At 37.4% G+C, this 19,451-nt stretch overlaps 1 protein-coding gene across 1 annotated transcript in view; it reads left to right on the top strand.

Annotated features, from left to right (window-relative positions):
* LOC145220143 (adhesion G-protein coupled receptor G2-like) overlaps window positions 1-19,225 on the top strand; it is a 67,336-nt gene extending 48,111 nt beyond the window's left edge. Inside the window, exons 7-14 of the mRNA XM_080087429.1 lie at window positions 12,998-13,117; window positions 13,791-13,922; window positions 15,416-15,525; window positions 15,750-15,957; window positions 16,409-16,538; window positions 16,724-16,884; window positions 18,512-18,682; window positions 18,977-19,225. Of these exons, the coding sequence (XP_079943555.1) occupies window positions 12,998-13,117; window positions 13,791-13,922; window positions 15,416-15,525; window positions 15,750-15,957; window positions 16,409-16,538; window positions 16,724-16,884; window positions 18,512-18,682; window positions 18,977-19,120 (1,176 nt within the window). The 3' untranslated portion in view covers window positions 19,121-19,225. The remainder of the gene's footprint in view (window positions 1-12,997; window positions 13,118-13,790; window positions 13,923-15,415; window positions 15,526-15,749; window positions 15,958-16,408; window positions 16,539-16,723; window positions 16,885-18,511; window positions 18,683-18,976) is intronic.
* The last annotated feature ends 226 nt before the right edge of the window (window positions 19,226-19,451 follow it).

Here is a 19,451-nt window from a genome sequence, read left to right as displayed (position 1 = left end):
AAACGGTTGCAAGGCTATCGCCTTTCGGTCGATTTTTCAAATCCAGTTTCAATTTCACTTTTCCGATTGCAATCTAAACCTTTTGGGAGATCGGTAGGAGGCCATAGACGTCTAGAATCCATTTGAAACTAGAATATTCCTGCACAAAACCCATCAAAAAATGAATATTTCCCCAAACTTTTAATATTTTCGCACCGAAAACAGTTGCAAGGCTATAGCCTTTCGGTCGATTTTTCAATTCCAGCTTCAATTTCACTGTTCCGATTGCCATCTAAACCTATTGGGGGATCGGTAGGAGGCCATAGACGTCTAGAATCCATTTGAAATTAGAATTATCCGGCACAAACCCATCAAAAATTGAAAACTTCCCCAAACTTTTACTATTTTTTTTTATCGAAAACGGTTGCAAGGCTATAGCCTTTCGGTCGATTTTTCAATTCCAGTTTCAATTTCACTTATCCGATTGCAATCTAAACCTATTGGGAGATTGGTAGGAGGCCATAGACGTCTAGAATCCATTTGAAATTAGAATAATCTGGCACAAACCCATCAAAAATAGAATATTTCCCCAAATTTACAATATTTTTGACCGAAAACGGTTGCAAGGCTATAGCCTTTCGGTCGATTTTTCAATTCCAGTTTCAATTTCACTTTTCCGATTGCAATCTAAACCTATTGGGAGATCGGTAAGAGGCCATTGACGTCTAGAATCCATTTGAAATTAGAATAATCCGGCACAAACCCATCAAAAATTGAAAACTTCCCCAAACTTTTACTATTTTTTTTTATCGAAAACGGTTGCAAGGCTATAGCCTTTCCGTCGATTTTTCAATTCCAGTTTCAATTTCACTTATCCGATTGCAATCTAAACCTATTGGGAGATCGGTAAGAGGCCATAGGCGTCTAGAATCTATTTGAAATTAGAATTATCCGGTTCAAACCCATCAAAAATAGAATATTTCCCCAAATTTACAATATTTTTGACCGAAAACGGTTGCAAGGCCGTCGATTTTTCAATTCCAGTTTCAATTTCACTTTTCCGATTGCAATCTAAGCCTATTGGGAGATCGGTAAGAGGCCATAGGCGTCTAGAATCTATTTGAAATTAGAATTATCCGGTTCAAACTCATCAAAAAGAGAATATTTCCCCAAATTTACAATATTTTTGACCGAAAACGGTTGCAAGGCTATCGCCTTTCGTTCGATTTTTCAAATCCAGTTTCAATTTCACTTTTCCGATTGCAATCTAAACCTTTTGGGAGATCGGTAGGAGGCCATAGACGTCTAGAATCCATTTGAAATTAGAATAATCCGGCACAAACCCATCAAAAATAGAATATTTTTCCAAATTTACAATATTTTTGACCGAAAACGGTTGCAAGGCTATCGCCTTTCGGTCGATTTTTCAAATCCAGTTTCAATTTCACTTTTCCGATTGCAATCTAAACCTTTTGGGAGATCGGTAGGAGGCCATAGACGTCTAGAATCCATTTGAAATTAGAATAATCCGGCACAAACCCATCAAAAATGTAGTATTTCCCCAAATTTACAATGTTTTTGACCGAAAACGGTTGCAAGGCTATAGCCTTTCCGTCGATTTATCAATTCCAGTTTCAATTTCACTTTTCCGATTGCAATCTAAACCTATTGGGAGATCGGTAGGAGGCCATTGACGTCTAGAATCCATTTGAAATTAGAATAATCCGGCACAAACCCATCAGAAATTGAGTATTACTTCGAATTTTGTGATATTTTCGCGCCGAAAACGGTTGCAAGGCTATAGCCTTTCCGTCGATTTTTCAATTCCAATTTCCATTTCACTTTTCCGATTGCAATCTAAACCTATTGGGAGATCGGTAGGAGGCCATGGACGTCTAGAATCCATTTGAAATTAGAATAATCCGGCACAAACCCATAAAAAAATAGAATATTTTTCCAAATTTTTACTATTTTTTTTAATCGAAAGCGGTTGCAAGGCTATAGCCTTTTCGTCGATTTTTGAATTCCAGTTTCAATTTTATTTTTCCAATTACAATCTATACCTATTGGGGAATCGGTAGGAGGCCATAGACGTCTAGAATCCATTTGAAACTAGAATATTCCGGCACACACCCATCAAAAATTTAGTATTTCCTAGAATTTTTAATATTTTCGCTCCGAAAACGGTTGCAAGGCTATAGCCTTTCGGTCGATTTTTCAATTTTAGTTTCAATTTCACTTTTCCGATTGCAATCTAAACCTATTGGGAGATCAGTAGGAGGCCATAGACGTCTAGAATCTATTTGAAATTAGAATAATCCGGCACAAACCCATCAAAATTAAATATTTCCTCGAATTTGTAATATTTTTTTCATCGAAAACGGTTGCAAGGCTATAGCCTTTCCGTCGATTTTTCCATTTCAGTTTCAATTACACTTTTCCGATTGCAATCTAAACCTATTGGGAGATCAGTAGGAGGCCATAGACGTCTAGAATCCATTTGAAACTAGAATATTCCTGCACAAAACCCATCAAAAAATGAATATTTCCCCAAACTTTTAATATTTTCGCACCGAAAACAGTTGCAAGGCTATAGCCTTTCGGTCGATTTTTCAATTCCAGCTTCAATTTCACTGTTCCGATTGCCATCTAAACCTATTGGGGGATCGGTAGGAGGCCATAGACGTCTAGAATCCATTTGAAATTAGAATTATCCGGCACAAACCCATCAAAAATAGAATATTTCCCCAAATTTGCAATATTTTTGACCGAAAACGGTTGCAAGGCTATAGCCTTTCCGTCGATTTTTCATTTCCAGTTTCAATTTCACTTTTCCGATTGCAATCTAAACCTATTGGGAGATCGGTAAGAGGCCATAGGCGTCTAGAATCTATTTGAAATTAGAATTATCCGGTTCAAACCCATCAAAAAGAGAATATTTCCCCAAATTTACAATATTTTTGACCGAAAACGGTTGCAAGGCTATAGCCTTTCGGTCGATTTTTCAATTCCAGTTTCAATTTCACTTTTCCGATTGCAATCTAAACCTATTGGGAGATCGGTAAGAGGCCATTGACGTCTAGAATCCATTTGAAATTAGAATAATCCGGCACAAACCCATCAAAAATTGAAAACTTCCCCAAACTTTTACTATTTTTTTTATCGAAAACGGTTGCAAGGCTATAGCCTTTCGGTCGATTTTTCAATTCCAGTTTCAATTTCACTTATCCGATTGCAATCTAAACCTATTGGGAGATTGGTAGGAGGCCATAGACGTCTAGAATCCATTTGAAATTAGAATAATCTGGCACAAACCCATCAAAAATAGAATATTCCCCCAAATTTTTACTATTTTTTTTATCGAAAACGGTTGCAAGGCTATAGCCTTTCGTTCGATTTTTCAATTCCAGTTTCAATTTCACTTATCCGATTGCAATCTAAACCTATTGGGAGATTGGTAGGAGGCCATAGACGTCTAGAATCCATTTGAAATTAGAATAATCCGGCACAAACCCATCAGAAATTGAGTATTACTTCGAATTTTTCGATATTTTCGCACCGAAAACGGCGGTTGCAAGGCTATATCCTTTCCGTCGATTTTTCAATTCCAGTTTCAATTTCACTTTTCCGATTGCAATCTAAACCTATTGGGAGATCGGTAGGAGGCCATAGACGTCCAGAATCCATTTGAAATTAGAATAATCCGGCACAAACCCATCAGAAATTGAAAACTTCCCCAAATTTTTACTATTTTTTATCGAAAACGGTTGCAAGGTTATAGCCTTTCCGTCGATTTTTCATTTCCAGTTACAATTTCACTTTTCCGATTGCAATCTAAACCTTTTGGGAGATCGGTAGGAGGCCATAGGCGTCTAGAATCCATTTGAAATTAGAATAATCCGGCACAAACCCATCAAAAATAGAATATTTCCCAAATTTTTATTATTTTTTCATCGAAAACGGTTGCAAGGCTATAGCCTTTCCGTCGATTTTTCAATTCCAGTTTCAATTTCACTTTTCCGATTGCAATCTAAACCTATTGGGAGATCGGTAAGAGGCCATAGGCGTCTAGAATCTATTTGAAATTAGAATTATCCGGTTCAAACCCATCAAAAATAGAATATTTCCCCAAATTTACAATATTTTTGACCGAAAACGGTTGCAAGGCCGTCGATTTTTCAATTCCAGTTTCAATTTCACTTTTCCGATTGCAATCTAAGCCTATTGGGAGATCGGTAAGAGGCCATAGGCGTCTAGAATCTATTTGAAATTAGAATTATCCGGTTCAAACTCATCAAAAAGAGAATATTTCCCCAAATTTACAATATTTTTGACCGAAAACGGTTGCAAGGCTATCGCCTTTCGGTCGATTTTTCAAATCCAGTTTCAATTTCACTTTTCCGATTGCAATCTAAACCTTTTGGGAGATCGGTAGGAGGCCATAGACGTCTAGAATCCATTTGAAACTAGAATATTCCTGCACAAAACCCATCAAAAAATGAATATTTCCCCAAACTTTTAATATTTTCGCACCGAAAACAGTTGCAAGGCTATAGCCTTTCGGTCGATTTTTCAATTCCAGCTTCAATTTCACTGTTCCGATTGCCATCTAAACCTATTGGGGGATCGGTAGGAGGCCATAGACGTCTAGAATCCATTTGAAATTAGAATTATCCGGCACAAACCCATCAAAAATAGAATATTTCCCCAAATTTGCAATATTTTTGACCGAAAACGGTTGCAAGGCTATAGCCTTTCGGTCGATTTTTCATTTCCAGTTTCAATTTCACTTTTCCGATTGCAATCTAAACCTATTGGGAGATCGGTAAGAGGCCATAGGCGTCTAGAATCTATTTGAAATTAGAATTATCCGGTTCAAACCCATCAAAAAGAGAATATTTCCCCAAATTTACAATATTTTTGACCGAAAACGGTTGCAAGGCTATAGCCTTTCGGTCGATTTTTCAATTCCAGTTTCAATTTCACTTTTCCGATTGCAATCTAAACCTATTGGGAGATCGGTAAGAGGCCATTGACGTCTAGAATCCATTTGAAATTAGAATAATCCGGCACAAACCCATCAAAAATTGAAAACTTCCCCAAACTTTTACTATTTTTTTTATCGAAAACGGTTGCAAGGCTATAGCCTTTCGGTCGATTTTTCAATTCCAGTTTCAATTTCACTTATCCGATTGCAATCTAAACCTATTGGGAGATTGGTAGGAGGCCATAGACGTCTAGAATCCATTTGAAATTAGAATAATCTGGCACAAACCCATCAAAAATAGAATATTCCCCCAAATTTTTACTATTTTTTTTATCGAAAACGGTTGCAAGGCTATAGCCTTTCGTTCGATTTTTCAATTCCAGTTTCAATTTCACTTATCCGATTGCAATCTAAACCTATTGGGAGATTGGTAGGAGGCCATAGACGTCTAGAATCCATTTGAAATTAGAATAATCCGGCACAAACCCATCAGAAATTGAGTATTACTTCGAATTTTTCGATATTTTCGCACCGAAAACGGCGGTTGCAAGGCTATATCCTTTCCGTCGATTTTTCAATTCCAGTTTCAATTTCACTTTTCCGATTGCAATCTAAACCTATTGGGAGATCGGTAGGAGGCCATAGACGTCCAGAATCCATTTGAAATTAGAATAATCCGGCACAAACCCATCAGAAATTGAAAACTTCCCCAAATTTTTACTATTTTTTATCGAAAACGGTTGCAAGGTTATAGCCTTTCCGTCGATTTTTCATTTCCAGTTACAATTTCACTTTTCCGATTGCAATCTAAACCTTTTGGGAGATCGGTAGGAGGCCATAGGCGTCTAGAATCCATTTGAAATTAGAATAATCCGGCACAAACCCATCAAAAATAGAATATTTCCCAAATTTTTATTATTTTTTCATCGAAAACGGTTGCAAGGCTATAGCCTTTCCGTCGATTTTTCAATTCCAGTTTCAATTTCACTTTTCCGATTGCAATCTAAACCTATTGGGAGATCGGTAAGAGGCCATAGGCGTCTAGAATCTATTTGAAATTAGAATTATCCGGTTCAAACCCATCAAAAATAGAATATTTCCCCAAATTTACAATATTTTTGACCGAAAACGGTTGCAAGGCCGTCGATTTTTCAATTCCAGTTTCAATTTCACTTTTCCGATTGCAATCTAAGCCTATTGGGAGATCGGTAAGAGGCCATAGGCGTCTAGAATCTATTTGAAATTAGAATTATCCGGTTCAAACTCATCAAAAAGAGAATATTTCCCCAAATTTACAATATTTTTGACCGAAAACGGTTGCAAGGCTATCGCCTTTCGGTCGATTTTTCAAATCCAGTTTCAATTTCACTTTTCCGATTGCAATCTAAACCTTTTGGGAGATCGGTAGGAGGCCATAGACGTCTAGAATCCATTTGAAACTAGAATATTCCTGCACAAAACCCATCAAAAAATGAATATTTCCCCAAACTTTTAATATTTTCGCACCGAAAACAGTTGCAAGGCTATAGCCTTTCGGTCGATTTTTCAATTCCAGCTTCAATTTCACTGTTCCGATTGCCATCTAAACCTATTGGGGGATCGGTAGGAGGCCATAGACGTCTAGAATCCATTTGAAATTAGAATTATCCGGCACAAACCCATCAAAAATAGAATATTTCCCCAAATTTGCAATATTTTTGACCGAAAACGGTTGCAAGGCTATAGCCTTTCGGTCGATTTTTCATTTCCAGTTTCAATTTCACTTTTCCGATTGCAATCTAAACCTATTGGGAGATCGGTAAGAGGCCATAGGCGTCTAGAATCTATTTGAAATTAGAATTATCCGGTTCAAACCCATCAAAAAGAGAATATTTCCCCAAATTTACAATATTTTTGACCGAAAACGGTTGCAAGGCTATAGCCTTTCGGTCGATTTTTCAATTCCAGTTTCAATTTCACTTTTCCGATTGCAATCTAAACCTATTGGGAGATCGGTAAGAGGCCATTGACGTCTAGAATCCATTTGAAATTAGAATAATCCGGCACAAACCCATCAAAAATTGAAAACTTCCCCAAACTTTTACTATTTTTTTTATCGAAAACGGTTGCAAGGCTATAGCCTTTCGGTCGATTTTTCAATTCCAGTTTCAATTTCACTTATCCGATTGCAATCTAAACCTATTGGGAGATTGGTAGGAGGCCATAGACGTCTAGAATCCATTTGAAATTAGAATAATCTGGCACAAACCCATCAAAAATATAATATTCCCCCAAATTTTTACTATTTTTTTTATCGAAAACGGTTGCAAGGCTATAGCCTTTCGTTCGATTTTTCAATTCCAGTTTCAATTTCACTTATCCGATTGCAATCTAAACCTATTGGGAGATTGGTAGGAGGCCATAGACGTCTAGAATCCATTTGAAATTAGAATAATCCGGCACAAACCCATCAGAAATTGAGTATTACTTCGAATTTTTCGATATTTTCGCACCGAAAACGGCGGTTGCAAGGCTATATCCTTTCCGTCGATTTTTCAATTCCAGTTTCAATTTCACTTTTCCGATTGCAATCTAAACCTATTGGGAGATCGGTAGGAGGCCATTGACGTCCAGAATCCATTTGAAATTAGAATAATCCGGCACAAACCCATCAGAAATTGAAAACTTCCCCAAATTTTTACTATTTTTTATCGAAAACGGTTGCAAGGTTATAGCCTTTCCGTCGATTTTTCATTTCCAGTTACAATTTCACTTTTCCGATTGCAATCTAAACCTTTTGGGAGATCGGTAGGAGGCCATAGGCGTCTAGAATCCATTTGAAATTAGAATAATCCGGCACAAACCCATCAAAAATAGAATATTTCCCAAATTTTTATTATTTTTTCATCGAAAACGGTTGCAAGGCTATAGCCTTTCCGTCGATTTTTCAATTCCAGTTTCAATTTCACTTTTCCGATTGCAATCTAAACCTATTGGGAGATCGGTAAGAGGCCATAGGCGTCTAGAATCTATTTGAAATTAGAATTATCCGGTTCAAACCCATCAAAAATAGAATATTTCCCCAAATTTACAATATTTTTGACCGAAAACGGTTGCAAGGCCGTCGATTTTTCAATTCCAGTTTCAATTTCACTTTTCCGATTGCAATCTAAGCCTATTGGGAGATCGGTAAGAGGCCATAGGCGTCTAGAATCTATTTGAAATTAGAATTATCCGGTTCAAACTCATCAAAAAGAGAATATTTCCCCAAATTTACAATATTTTTGACCGAAAACGGTTGCAAGGCTATCGCCTTTCGGTCGATTTTTCAAATCCAGTTTCAATTTCACTTTTCCGATTGCAATCTAAACCTTTTGGGAGATCGGTAGGAGGCCATAGACGTCTAGAATCCATTTGAAATTAGAATAATCCGGCACAAACCCATCAAAAATAGAATATTTTTCCAAATTTACAATATTTTTGACCGAAAACGGTTGCAAGGCTATCGCCTTTCGGTCGATTTTTCAAATCCAGTTTCAATTTCACTTTTCCGATTGCAATCTAAACCTTTTGGGAGATCGGTAGGAGGCCATAGACGTCTAGAATCCATTTGAAATTAGAATAATCCGGCACAAACCCATCAAAAATGTAGTATTTCCCCAAATTTACAATGTTTTTGACCGAAAACGGTTGCAAGGCTATAGCCTTTCCGTCGATTTATCAATTCCAGTTTCAATTTCACTTTTCCGATTGCAATCTAAACCTATTGGGAGATCGGTAGGAGGCCATTGACGTCTAGAATCCATTTGAAATTAGAATAATCCGGCACAAACCCATCAGAAATTGAGTATTACTTCGAATTTTGTGATATTTTCGCGCCGAAAACGGTTGCAAGGCTATAGCCTTTCCGTCGATTTTTCAATTCCAGTTTCCATTTCACTTTTCCGATTGCAATCTAAACCTATTGGGAGATCGGTAGGAGGCCATGGACGTCTAGAATCCATTTGAAATTAGAATAATCCGGCACAAACCCATAAAAAAATAGAATATTTTTCCAAATTTTTACTATTTTTTTTAATCGAAAGCGGTTGCAAGGCTATAGCCTTTTCGTCGATTTTTGAATTCCAGTTTCAATTTTATTTTTCCAATTACAATCTATACCTATTGGGGAATCGGTAGGAGGCCATAGACGTCTAGAATCCATTTGAAACTAGAATATTCCGGCACACACCCATCAAAAATTTAGTATTTCCTAGAATTTTTAATATTTTTGCACCGAAAACGGTTGCAAGGCTATAGCCTTTCGGTCGATTTTTCAATTTTAGTTTCAATTTCACTTTTCCGATTGCAATCTAAACCTATTGGGAGATCAGTAGGAGGCCATAGACGTCTAGAATCTATTTGAAATTAGAATAATCCGGCACAAACCCATCAAAATTAAATATTTCCTCGAATTTGTAATATTTTTTTCATCGAAAACGGTTGCAAGGCTATAGCCTTTCCGTCGATTTTTCCATTTCAGTTTCAATTACACTTTTCCGATTGCAATCTAAACCTATTGGGAGATCAGTAGGAGGCCATAGACGTCTAGAATCCATTTGAAACTAGAATATTCCTGCACAAAACCCATCAAAAAATGAATATTTCCCCAAACTTTTAATATTTTCGCACCGAAAACAGTTGCAAGGCTATAGCCTTTCGGTCGATTTTTCAATTCCAGCTTCAATTTCACTGTTCCGATTGCCATCTAAACCTATTGGGGGATCGGTAGGAGGCCATAGACGTCTAGAATCCATTTGAAATTAGAATTATCCGGCACAAACCCATCAAAAATAGAATATTTCCCCAAATTTGCAATATTTTTGACCGAAAACGGTTGCAAGGCTATAGCCTTTCGGTCGATTTTTCATTTCCAGTTTCAATTTCACTTTTCCGATTGCAATCTAAACCTATTGGGAGATCGGTAAGAGGCCATAGGCGTCTAGAATCTATTTGAAATTAGAATTATCCGGTTCAAACCCATCAAAAAGAGAATATTTCCCCAAATTTACAATATTTTTGACCGAAAACGGTTGCAAGGCTATAGCCTTTCGGTCGATTTTTCAATTCCAGTTTCAATTTCACTTTTCCGATTGCAATCTAAACCTATTGGGAGATCAGTAAGAGGCCATTGACGTCTAGAATCCATTTGAAATTAGAATAATCCGGCACAAACCCATCAAAAATTGAAAACTTCCCCAAACTTTTACTATTTTTTTTATCGAAAACGGTTGCAAGGCTATAGCCTTTCGGTCGATTTTTCAATTCCAGTTTCAATTTCACTTATCCGATTGCAATCTAAACCTATTGGGAGATTGGTAGGAGGCCATAGACGTCTAGAATCCATTTGAAATTAGAATAATCTGGCACAAACCCATCAAAAATAGAATATTCCCCCAAATTTTTACTATTTTTTTTATCGAAAACGGTTGCAAGGCTATAGCCTTTCGTTCGATTTTTCAATTCCAGTTTCAATTTCACTTATCCGATTGCAATCTAAACCTATTGGGAGATTGGTAGGAGGCCATAGACGTCTAGAATCCATTTGAAATTAGAATAATCCGGCACAAACCCATCAGAAATTGAGTATTACTTCGAATTTTTCGATATTTTCGCACCGAAAACGGCGGTTGCAAGGCTATATCCTTTCCGTCGATTTTTCAATTCCAGTTTCAATTTCACTTTTCCGATTGCAATCTAAACCTATTGGGAGATCGGTAGGAGGCCATAGACGTCCAGAATCCATTTGAAATTAGAATAATCCGGCACAAACCCATCAGAAATTGAAAACTTCCCCAAATTTTTACTATTTTTTATCGAAAACGGTTGCAAGGTTATAGCCTTTCCGTCGATTTTTCATTTCCAGTTACAATTTCACTTTTCCGATTGCAATCTAAACCTTTTGGGAGATCGGTAGGAGGCCATAGGCGTCTAGAATCCATTTGAAATTAGAATAATCCGGCACAAACCCATCAAAAATAGAATATTTCCCAAATTTTTATTATTTTTTCATCGAAAACGGTTGCAAGGCTATAGCCTTTCCGTCGATTTTTCAATTCCAGTTTCAATTTCACTTTTCCGATTGCAATCTAAACCTATTGGGAGATCGGTAAGAGGCCATAGGCGTCTAGAATCTATTTGAAATTAGAATTATCCGGTTCAAACCCATCAAAAATAGAATATTTCCCCAAATTTACAATATTTTTGACCGAAAACGGTTGCAAGGCCGTCGATTTTTCAATTCCAGTTTCAATTTCACTTTTCCGATTGCAATCTAAGCCTATTGGGAGATCGGTAAGAGGCCATAGGCGTCTAGAATCTATTTGAAATTAGAATTATCCGGTTCAAACTCATCAAAAAGAGAATATTTCCCCAAATTTACAATATTTTTGACCGAAAACGGTTGCAAGGCTATCGCCTTTCGGTCGATTTTTCAAATCCAGTTTCAATTTCACTTTTCCGATTGCAATCTAAACCTTTTGGGAGATCGGTAGGAGGCCATAGACGTCTAGAATCCATTTGAAATTAGAATAATCCGGCACAAACCCATCAAAAATGTAGTATTTCCCCAAATTTACAATGTTTTTGACCGAAAACGGTTGCAAGGCTATAGCCTTTCCGTCGATTTATCAATTCCAGTTTCAATTTCACTTTTCCGATTGCAATCTAAACCTATTGGGAGATTGGTAGGAGGCCAAAGACGTCTAGAATCCATTTGAAATTAGAATAATCTGGCACAAACCCATCAGAAATTGAGTATTACTTCGAATTTTTCGATATTTTCGCACCGAAAACGGCGGTTGCAAGGCTATATCCTTTCCGTCGATTTTTCAATTCCAGTTTCAATTTCACTTTTCCGATTGCAATCTAAACCTATTGGGATATTGGTAGGAGGTCATAGACGTCCAGAATCCATTTGAAATTAGAATAATCTGGCACAAACCCATCAGAAATTGAAAACTTCCCCAAATTTTTACTATTTTTTATCGAAAACGGTTGCAAGGCTATAGCCTTTCCGTCGATTTTTCATTTCCAGTTTCAATTTCACTTTTCCGATTGCAATCTAAACCTATTGGGAGATCGGTAAGAGGCCATAGACGTCCAGAATCCATTTGAAATTAGAATAATCCGGCACAAACCCATCAGAAATTGAGTATTACTTCGAATTTTGTGATATTTTCGCGCCGAAAACGGTTGCAAGGGTATAGCGTTTCCGTCGATTTTTCAATTCCAGTTTCAATTTCACTTATCCGATTGCAATCTAAACCTATTGGGAGATTGGTAGGAGGCCAAAGACGTCTAGAATCCATTTGAAATTAGAATAATCTGGCACAAACCCATCAGAAATTGAAAACTTCCCCAAATTTTTACTATTTTTTATCGAAAACGGTTGCAAGGCTATAGCCTTTCCGTCGATTTTTCATTTCCAGTTTCAATTTCACTTTTCCGATTGCAATCTAAACCTATTGGGAGATCGGTAAGAGGCCATAGACGTCTAGAATCCATTTGAAACTAGAATATTCCGGCACACACCCATCAAAAATGTAGTATTTCTTAGAATTTTTAATATTTTCGCTCCGAAAACGGTTGCAAGGCTGTAGCCTTTCCGTCGATTTTTCCATTTCAGTTTCAATTTCACTTTTCCGATTGTAATCTAAACCTATTGGGAGATCAGTAGGAGGCCATAGACGTCTAGAATCCATTTGAAACTAGAATATTCCAGCACAAAACCCATCAAAAAATGAATATTTCTTCGAATTTTTAATATTTTTGCACCGAAAACGGTTGCAAGGCTATAGCCTTTCCGTCGATTTTTCAATTCCAGTTTCAATTTTATTTTTTCGATTGCAATCTAAACCTATTGGGGGATCGGTAGGAGGCCATAGACGTCTAGAACCGATTTAAAATCTAAAAATTCTTGCAGAAATCCACCCAAAACTAAATTGTACGATTTTTTTCAAAACTAAACGGCTCCTTTCGACCCATTTGATCCGAACGTTTTTATTTCAACAGGTGATATCCGCTGGTATTCGGAATTTCAACCCCGCCCATTTGAAACAACCAATCACGATCCAGTATTCCAACGAATCCAGGAAACAGGGCGATGTACGGTTGCCCAGCAACCGACTAAAGGTACTTGTGACCTCATAAGCAAGTTACGTTACATTTGCGCTATAACAATCACCCCGAAATGGCTGCGCGATCTTACAAATACGAATTTCGAAGCGATTATTGATTTAACAACCATGGCAGCTGGTTATTAGGCAATCAATCAAACAATCGTATTTTATCTGTCAAGTAGCGGCTTTATTGTGATGAGACAATCAACAAATTGAATTACTAATGACACGAAGACGTTGACTCCAACGCTAATATTAAAATAAATTAATTGAACTACTAATTCGTGTGCAACTGAACCAAGCGGTGGCGTTTGAACTTGTAGGGTTTGGCTCAGAACTTTGCGCAACTTTATTTCCCTGATATTTGGTCGTCGGCGAGCAACTAAGCATTGCACATGTGCCTTTTCCGCACTTGTCATTATCTAACTTAAAACTAATTTACAGTTTTAGCCTAGAATTTGTTGCTACAACATTCCTAGAAAACTTATCACTGTTTAGTGTTTTTTGTGTGTTTTGATGCTTTTGTCTCCTTTAAAGAAGTTTGTCTTTCAAGATATGCAATATCCTGATGACGGCGTCTTGTATGGGACGTCGATACGTCGTTTTTTATAATAAAATCCGCTGGATGAGCAATACTCGTTTGAAACGTAAACTTTTGGTTTTAATGTTTGTTTTGTGTTTTACAGAGCAATGTGACGAAAACCCAGTGCAGCGTTTACACCGGCCGCAAGTGGGCGCCACAGCAATGTCAGCTTGTTCCATCGTCCGTACCACCAGAGTGCAGATGTTATCAACTCGCCAACTTCGCAATGATCGTGGTAAGGAGCACACTTGAGTCACCATAATATATTTTAGCATAAAGCCTTTACTGTATATGATTTCTGGTTGGTGCAGTTCTTGTCCCTGGTCTGAATCACTGCAGTATAAGTTTGAAAAAGAGGTTAAATGAACGAAATATAGTTGTAAAGTCATTAGGACTTTATCATGATATCTAGTTAACAGTGTACACCCGGGGCGTGCAACATACGGCCAGTGTCCGGCCCGCGGAACCTATTTTCGTGGCCCTCGCAGACTTCAAATTACTCTATAATTATGAATACTTTATACTGTTAGAGCATGGAATGCTATTTGTACACCATCACTGGTATTTTTAATTTTGTACAACGTCACACTGTGATAAGGTTTAATCAACTGTGACGACATATTCCCGTTATTGCATCATAGTGTGCATTATGAAAGAACTGCCTTTCTAGCAATGATTCAGAAACATGATTTATAGGTGCAGTAAATATATTGAGATTTATTCTACGAAAAGGTTAGCAGATGTCCCATTGATCAAAGAGTACTCAAAAAGTAACTTGATTGTGTGCGCCTGGTTATTTAAATAAACTGTTTAAAAAATGTATATGTTGCCTAATTGTCTGGCCCTCAGCACTATTTTGAGTGTAAGTTGTGGCCCACTGCGATAAACAGTTGCACGCCCCTGGTGTACACTGTTGTAGCCAGTGTCATGAGTGTAGCGGGCGGCATCAAACAGGTTTTGTGAGGCATTTCATTTTAGTCGGTTAAGCTAAAAAACTGACCTATACCGCAAATGTCTTGTCACCGACTGCACTGATAACACCGTAGTCACACTTTACTTACATGTCAAAACATAAACAATAGTGAAAAATCACATATGTTGTCCTTTACTCAAGCAGTGAAACTAATAGTTTAAACCAGTGGTTCTCAACCTTTTGTGGACCGTGGCCCCCTAAAAGTAACTTTTGGGCTTCGTGGCCCCCTTCAAGTAACCCTGTAGGACCTGTGGCCCCCCCTAAAAATGTAAATGGCAATCTCGTGTTGAAATTTGGTACTAATTTCGACTTTAAACAGGTTCAGTAGCGTAAATAAGAATCCGTAATTGTGAAAACCTCACTATAAACAAATAGTATGTGAAATAGTCGAATGTTAAAAAGAAAATGGCTTTTAGTGGGTGTTTCTGGTGAATCTACACCCGTGGCCCCCCGGACCACAGCTCGTGCCCCCCCTGGGTGGTTGGGAACCACTGGTTTAAAACTTATCATGTACATATCTTTAACCAAGAACCGATTTAGTCTAACAAGGGTTTAAAAGACCAAAATACCGAGTGTTTTTTTTTTAAACGAAAATTAAAAAACAAACAATTTAACAACAATCGACCACAGAATATAGTAAAATGGGTTTTTTATAACGAGGTCCTCTTGCTTTTAGTTAATAATGGCAGTTTATGGGCAGCAAGAAATTAAGCACTTGCCTTTTATAAAACTTCCTCATTTTTTATATTTTTTAGTCAACGAAAATTCTTCCGAGCGCTTTCGAGATGGGCATTGTGACGTATGTGGGGTGCAGTTTGTCCATTGTGACGTTGATAATCACTATCGGAATCTATGTTGGAATCAGGTAAAACATATGAAGGGGGTTTGTTACTAATTTGTTATGCAGCAACAAACAATTTTGTTATATACCCGCTGTATCATTTTGGACACAAAATGGCGTCCATGGTGCCAAAAGATGCAACCCACTGTTACGCTCTATGACGTAACAGTGGGTCAGACAACTTTTGTTTAATATAGAATTTGGTTTAATGAATCTGCAACTGAAGCAATAATATGTTCACTTTGCAGAGAACTCCGAAATCGTCAACCAACATCATTTCTTATTCACATTTGCGTCACTCAGCTCATCATTTACGTCATATTCATCTTCGGAATGGGAAACGTCACAAAGAGAACCGACTGTTACGTCACAGCCGCCTTTCTGCAGTACTTCCTGCTCGCCAACTGGTCATGGATGACTGCGAACGCCTATAACATGTATAAAGCGTTTGTAAAGGTAAAAGATGTTTTATTGGTGATCAAAACGACAACTTGAGTAATAGATCAAAACCATCAGCAGCAGGGCTTAAACAGACGATCACTGTTTATCCTTTTTAACTATAATACACTAAAACCAATAGACTGTAAAATCCTTGGTTAAACAGAATCAGTCGGTTCATAGATGATTCTATCGTTCATTGGTTTTACTGTTTTGTTGATTATAAATTTGTAAAGGTGGTAAATATATGAGTGAAGCAAAGTTGTAAGATTGACTTGACTTTTTTCAGGCCAAACTTTATACTCGACGTTAAGCCTTGTAATTTAAAGGGAAGAGGTAAATTTAACCCTATAAAGACGGTGTAAAATTTTGTAAAAGCAGAACAGATATGTTGGGTTTTGCACCTCACAAATTCGAGTCATTTTTACCACAGCTTATGATTTGTTAATTTAGATCTTTCTGGTTTCAGATAATTGGAGGATTGTCGGAAACTTTGCCGAATAAGTGTTTGCTTCCATGTTATGGCCTTCCCTTCATCCTAGTTATGGTGCACGTGGGCGTTGCTGCGATTTACATGGACGGGAAGAATTACAGGGCAGGTAGGGTTCGGCTAGATCAGTGTTCCTCAAACTGTAAAAACTGTGTTGCTCACTACGTTTTTCGATGTACTAAGGGAGCGCGTGGGTGTTTTTAAAGTACATTTATTCAATCCAATAGCTGCCTAAGCTTTTACATTGAAACCTTGTTCACTATTTCAAACATAAACTATTATGACATCACACAGACGACATATTCTTCGAATCCGCTTACCGATCTCGTCACGTGTGTTGGCTTCATCTCGCATCTCTCAACTTCGGATTCCTCCTCCCGACCGGGATCCTCCTCACCATCAACATCTTCCTCACATCCATCGTGTTTGCCAAGGTCACCTGCAAAAGACTCAAGGTTAAGACGCACTTAAAGCATGGGTTTAGTTAATTTGGACATGGGTTCAGTAAGGATAGGATTGGTTTCATTTGAATTAGGTTAGGTCATGGGTTTTAATTAGGTTAAGTTTGGGTATTCTCTTGAGGAAGTTTTAGGAAAAGTATGGGTTCTGTTATGTTAAACTGGGAGTGGCTTTAGTTAAATCGGGTTAAGTAAGAGTTTAGTTATGTTAGGTTAAGTGAGGGTCCTGTTCAGTTAAACTGGGTTAAGTATGGATTTAGTTATATTATATAGGTTAGGTATGGGTTCATTTTAATTAGTTTATGCATGAGTTTAGTTATGTTAGGTTCTGTAAGGGTTTAGTTATATTAATTGGGTATAGATTTAGTTACATCGGGTTAAGTAAGGGTTTAGTTATGTTAAATTGGGAATGGGTGTAAGTATGTTGGGTTAGGTTTATGTGGGTATGGTTTCAATTTAGTTATTTTAAACTAAGTTTATGTTATTTTGGGTTAAGTATGGATTCAGTTTTTTAAACTAGGTTTGGTTTAGTTATGTTAGGTTAGTTGTGGGTTCGTTCCGTTATATTTAGGGTCTAGTAAAATTGAGTCAAGTATAAGTTTGGTAATTTTGATCTGGGTTTAGTGATGTTACCCTGGGTTTAGTTAGTTTAGTTTATGTATGAATTTAGTTGTGTTGAACTGGATACGGGCTTGGTTACGTTAGGTTATGTACGGGTTCGGTCCGGGTTATGTATGTATGAGTTGAGTTATTTCATTTAGGTATAAGTATGGGTTAAGTTTTGCTAAACTTGACTAGGTTAAGTTGGGTCATATCTGGGTTCAGTTATATTAGGTTAGGTAAGGGTTTATTTTAATTAGTCTATGTATGAGTTTAGTTATGTTAAAGTGGGTATGGGGTTCAGTTTAGTTGTGGTAAAGTTAAGCCAAATTGGGTGATGTTGTATGAGTTTAGTAAAATTGGGTTAAGTAAGAGGTTAGCTATGCTAATTTGGGTTCAGTTATGTTAGGTATGGGCTCATTTAAATTAGGTTAAATATGGGTGCAGTAAAATTGGGTGAAGTATAAGTTTAGTTATGTTTAACAGGATAAGCATGGGTTCATTAGGTAAGGGTTCTGTTTAGGTTAGGGTAAGTATGGGTTCAGTTGGGTTTGAGTAAAATTAGCTTTGTAACAAGAAAAAAAGCGACATGAATGCACTAGAACAGCCATAACGATGGGAATAGTCAGTAAAGGCACACTGTGTTTCATAGTGGGTGCCCCTCTCCTTGGGGGTTTATGGAAAATCAACCTAGAGAATAAATAATGGGGGCACTAGCGAATAAATAGGCATTGTGGGAGGCTGGAATTAATCTCGCCACATACATTGAAATACAGTGACAAGGGAAATGTGGTGATATATCTCGTTAGCGATCAACATAAGCGATTTGTTGAAATATTTTTGTAGCACTGATCAGTTCTAACATAAAATTCAAAGTATACATTAACTATCAGGGTACGAACCAAGAACTCAGGATCTAGTTTTTCTTTTATGGGGGAGGGGCACTTTAAAGTCAATAAGCTGTTAGAAGTCGGTTGCAAGAAAAGTTTAGGAAACCTTAATTTAAATCATTACTTTGTTTCAGATCCAGTCGTCAGCTCACAAACAAAACACGACGAAGAACTTCATAATCGCAGTGAGTCTGGTAATCAACACTGGTATCTGCTGGACCACGGGGTATTTGACGCTCGTGGCAGACAACGAAGTATATTTAAGTGTTGTGTCGTGGATATTCACTCTTCTCATCTCAACACAGGTAAATACATTAAGATATATCTCTAGTTCAGTGGTTCCCGACCTCAATGGACTACATAATATATGCTTAACCATACAGGAATCATGCTAAATCATACATAGCAGATGCTAACCATTTAAAATTGGGTCGCCTTTTTGCAACTTCACTGGTTGCATCTCCAGAGCTTAAGTGTCATTTACAAACCACATCTAAAAATTAAAGTAAATTCATAAGTTTTGGGAGAATTTCGATTGAAAACCACAAGAAATAGGCAAATTTGTAGATAATTTCATCCTATACTTTTCATTCTTTTAGGGGATTTCGCTTTTCGTGCTTCACTGTGTCCGACAACGTGACGTCAGGTTGCTATGGTTACCACGTTGCGTCAAACCGAGCAGGAGTGAATCGCGACCTTCAACCCTGTTGGGTTCAACTACGACGAAAAGCACAAAAGTTTGAGAGACATCAAGCGGAAAATCTTCCAAAAAATGAACAATATTCTATTTATTTTTTACTTTACTTGTGTTTAAACACTGATGAAAATACAATTGCAAAAAACCTGAATGATGTTGATGTGAAATCGATAATTGAAGCAGATAATAAGGTAATAGGTAAAAGTGAAGTTAAAGTCCTTTAGTTTACCTCTGTGGAGACCCATGCGTTACTGCTTTTTAGTGGGACCCATGCGTTACTGCTTTTTAGTGGGACTCATGTGTTACTGCTGATTTGGAAACCCATGCGTTGCTTCTTTTTAGTGGGACCCATGTGTTACTTCTTTTTGGTGGGGACC

The sequence above is a fragment of the Phallusia mammillata genome, chromosome 3 (assembly GCF_965637545.1).
Source record: "Phallusia mammillata chromosome 3, kaPhaMamm4.hap1.1, whole genome shotgun sequence".
NCBI lineage: Eukaryota > Metazoa > Chordata > Ascidiacea > Phlebobranchia > Ascidiidae > Phallusia > Phallusia mammillata.
This window is presented reverse-complemented; position numbering and strand designations above follow the sequence as displayed.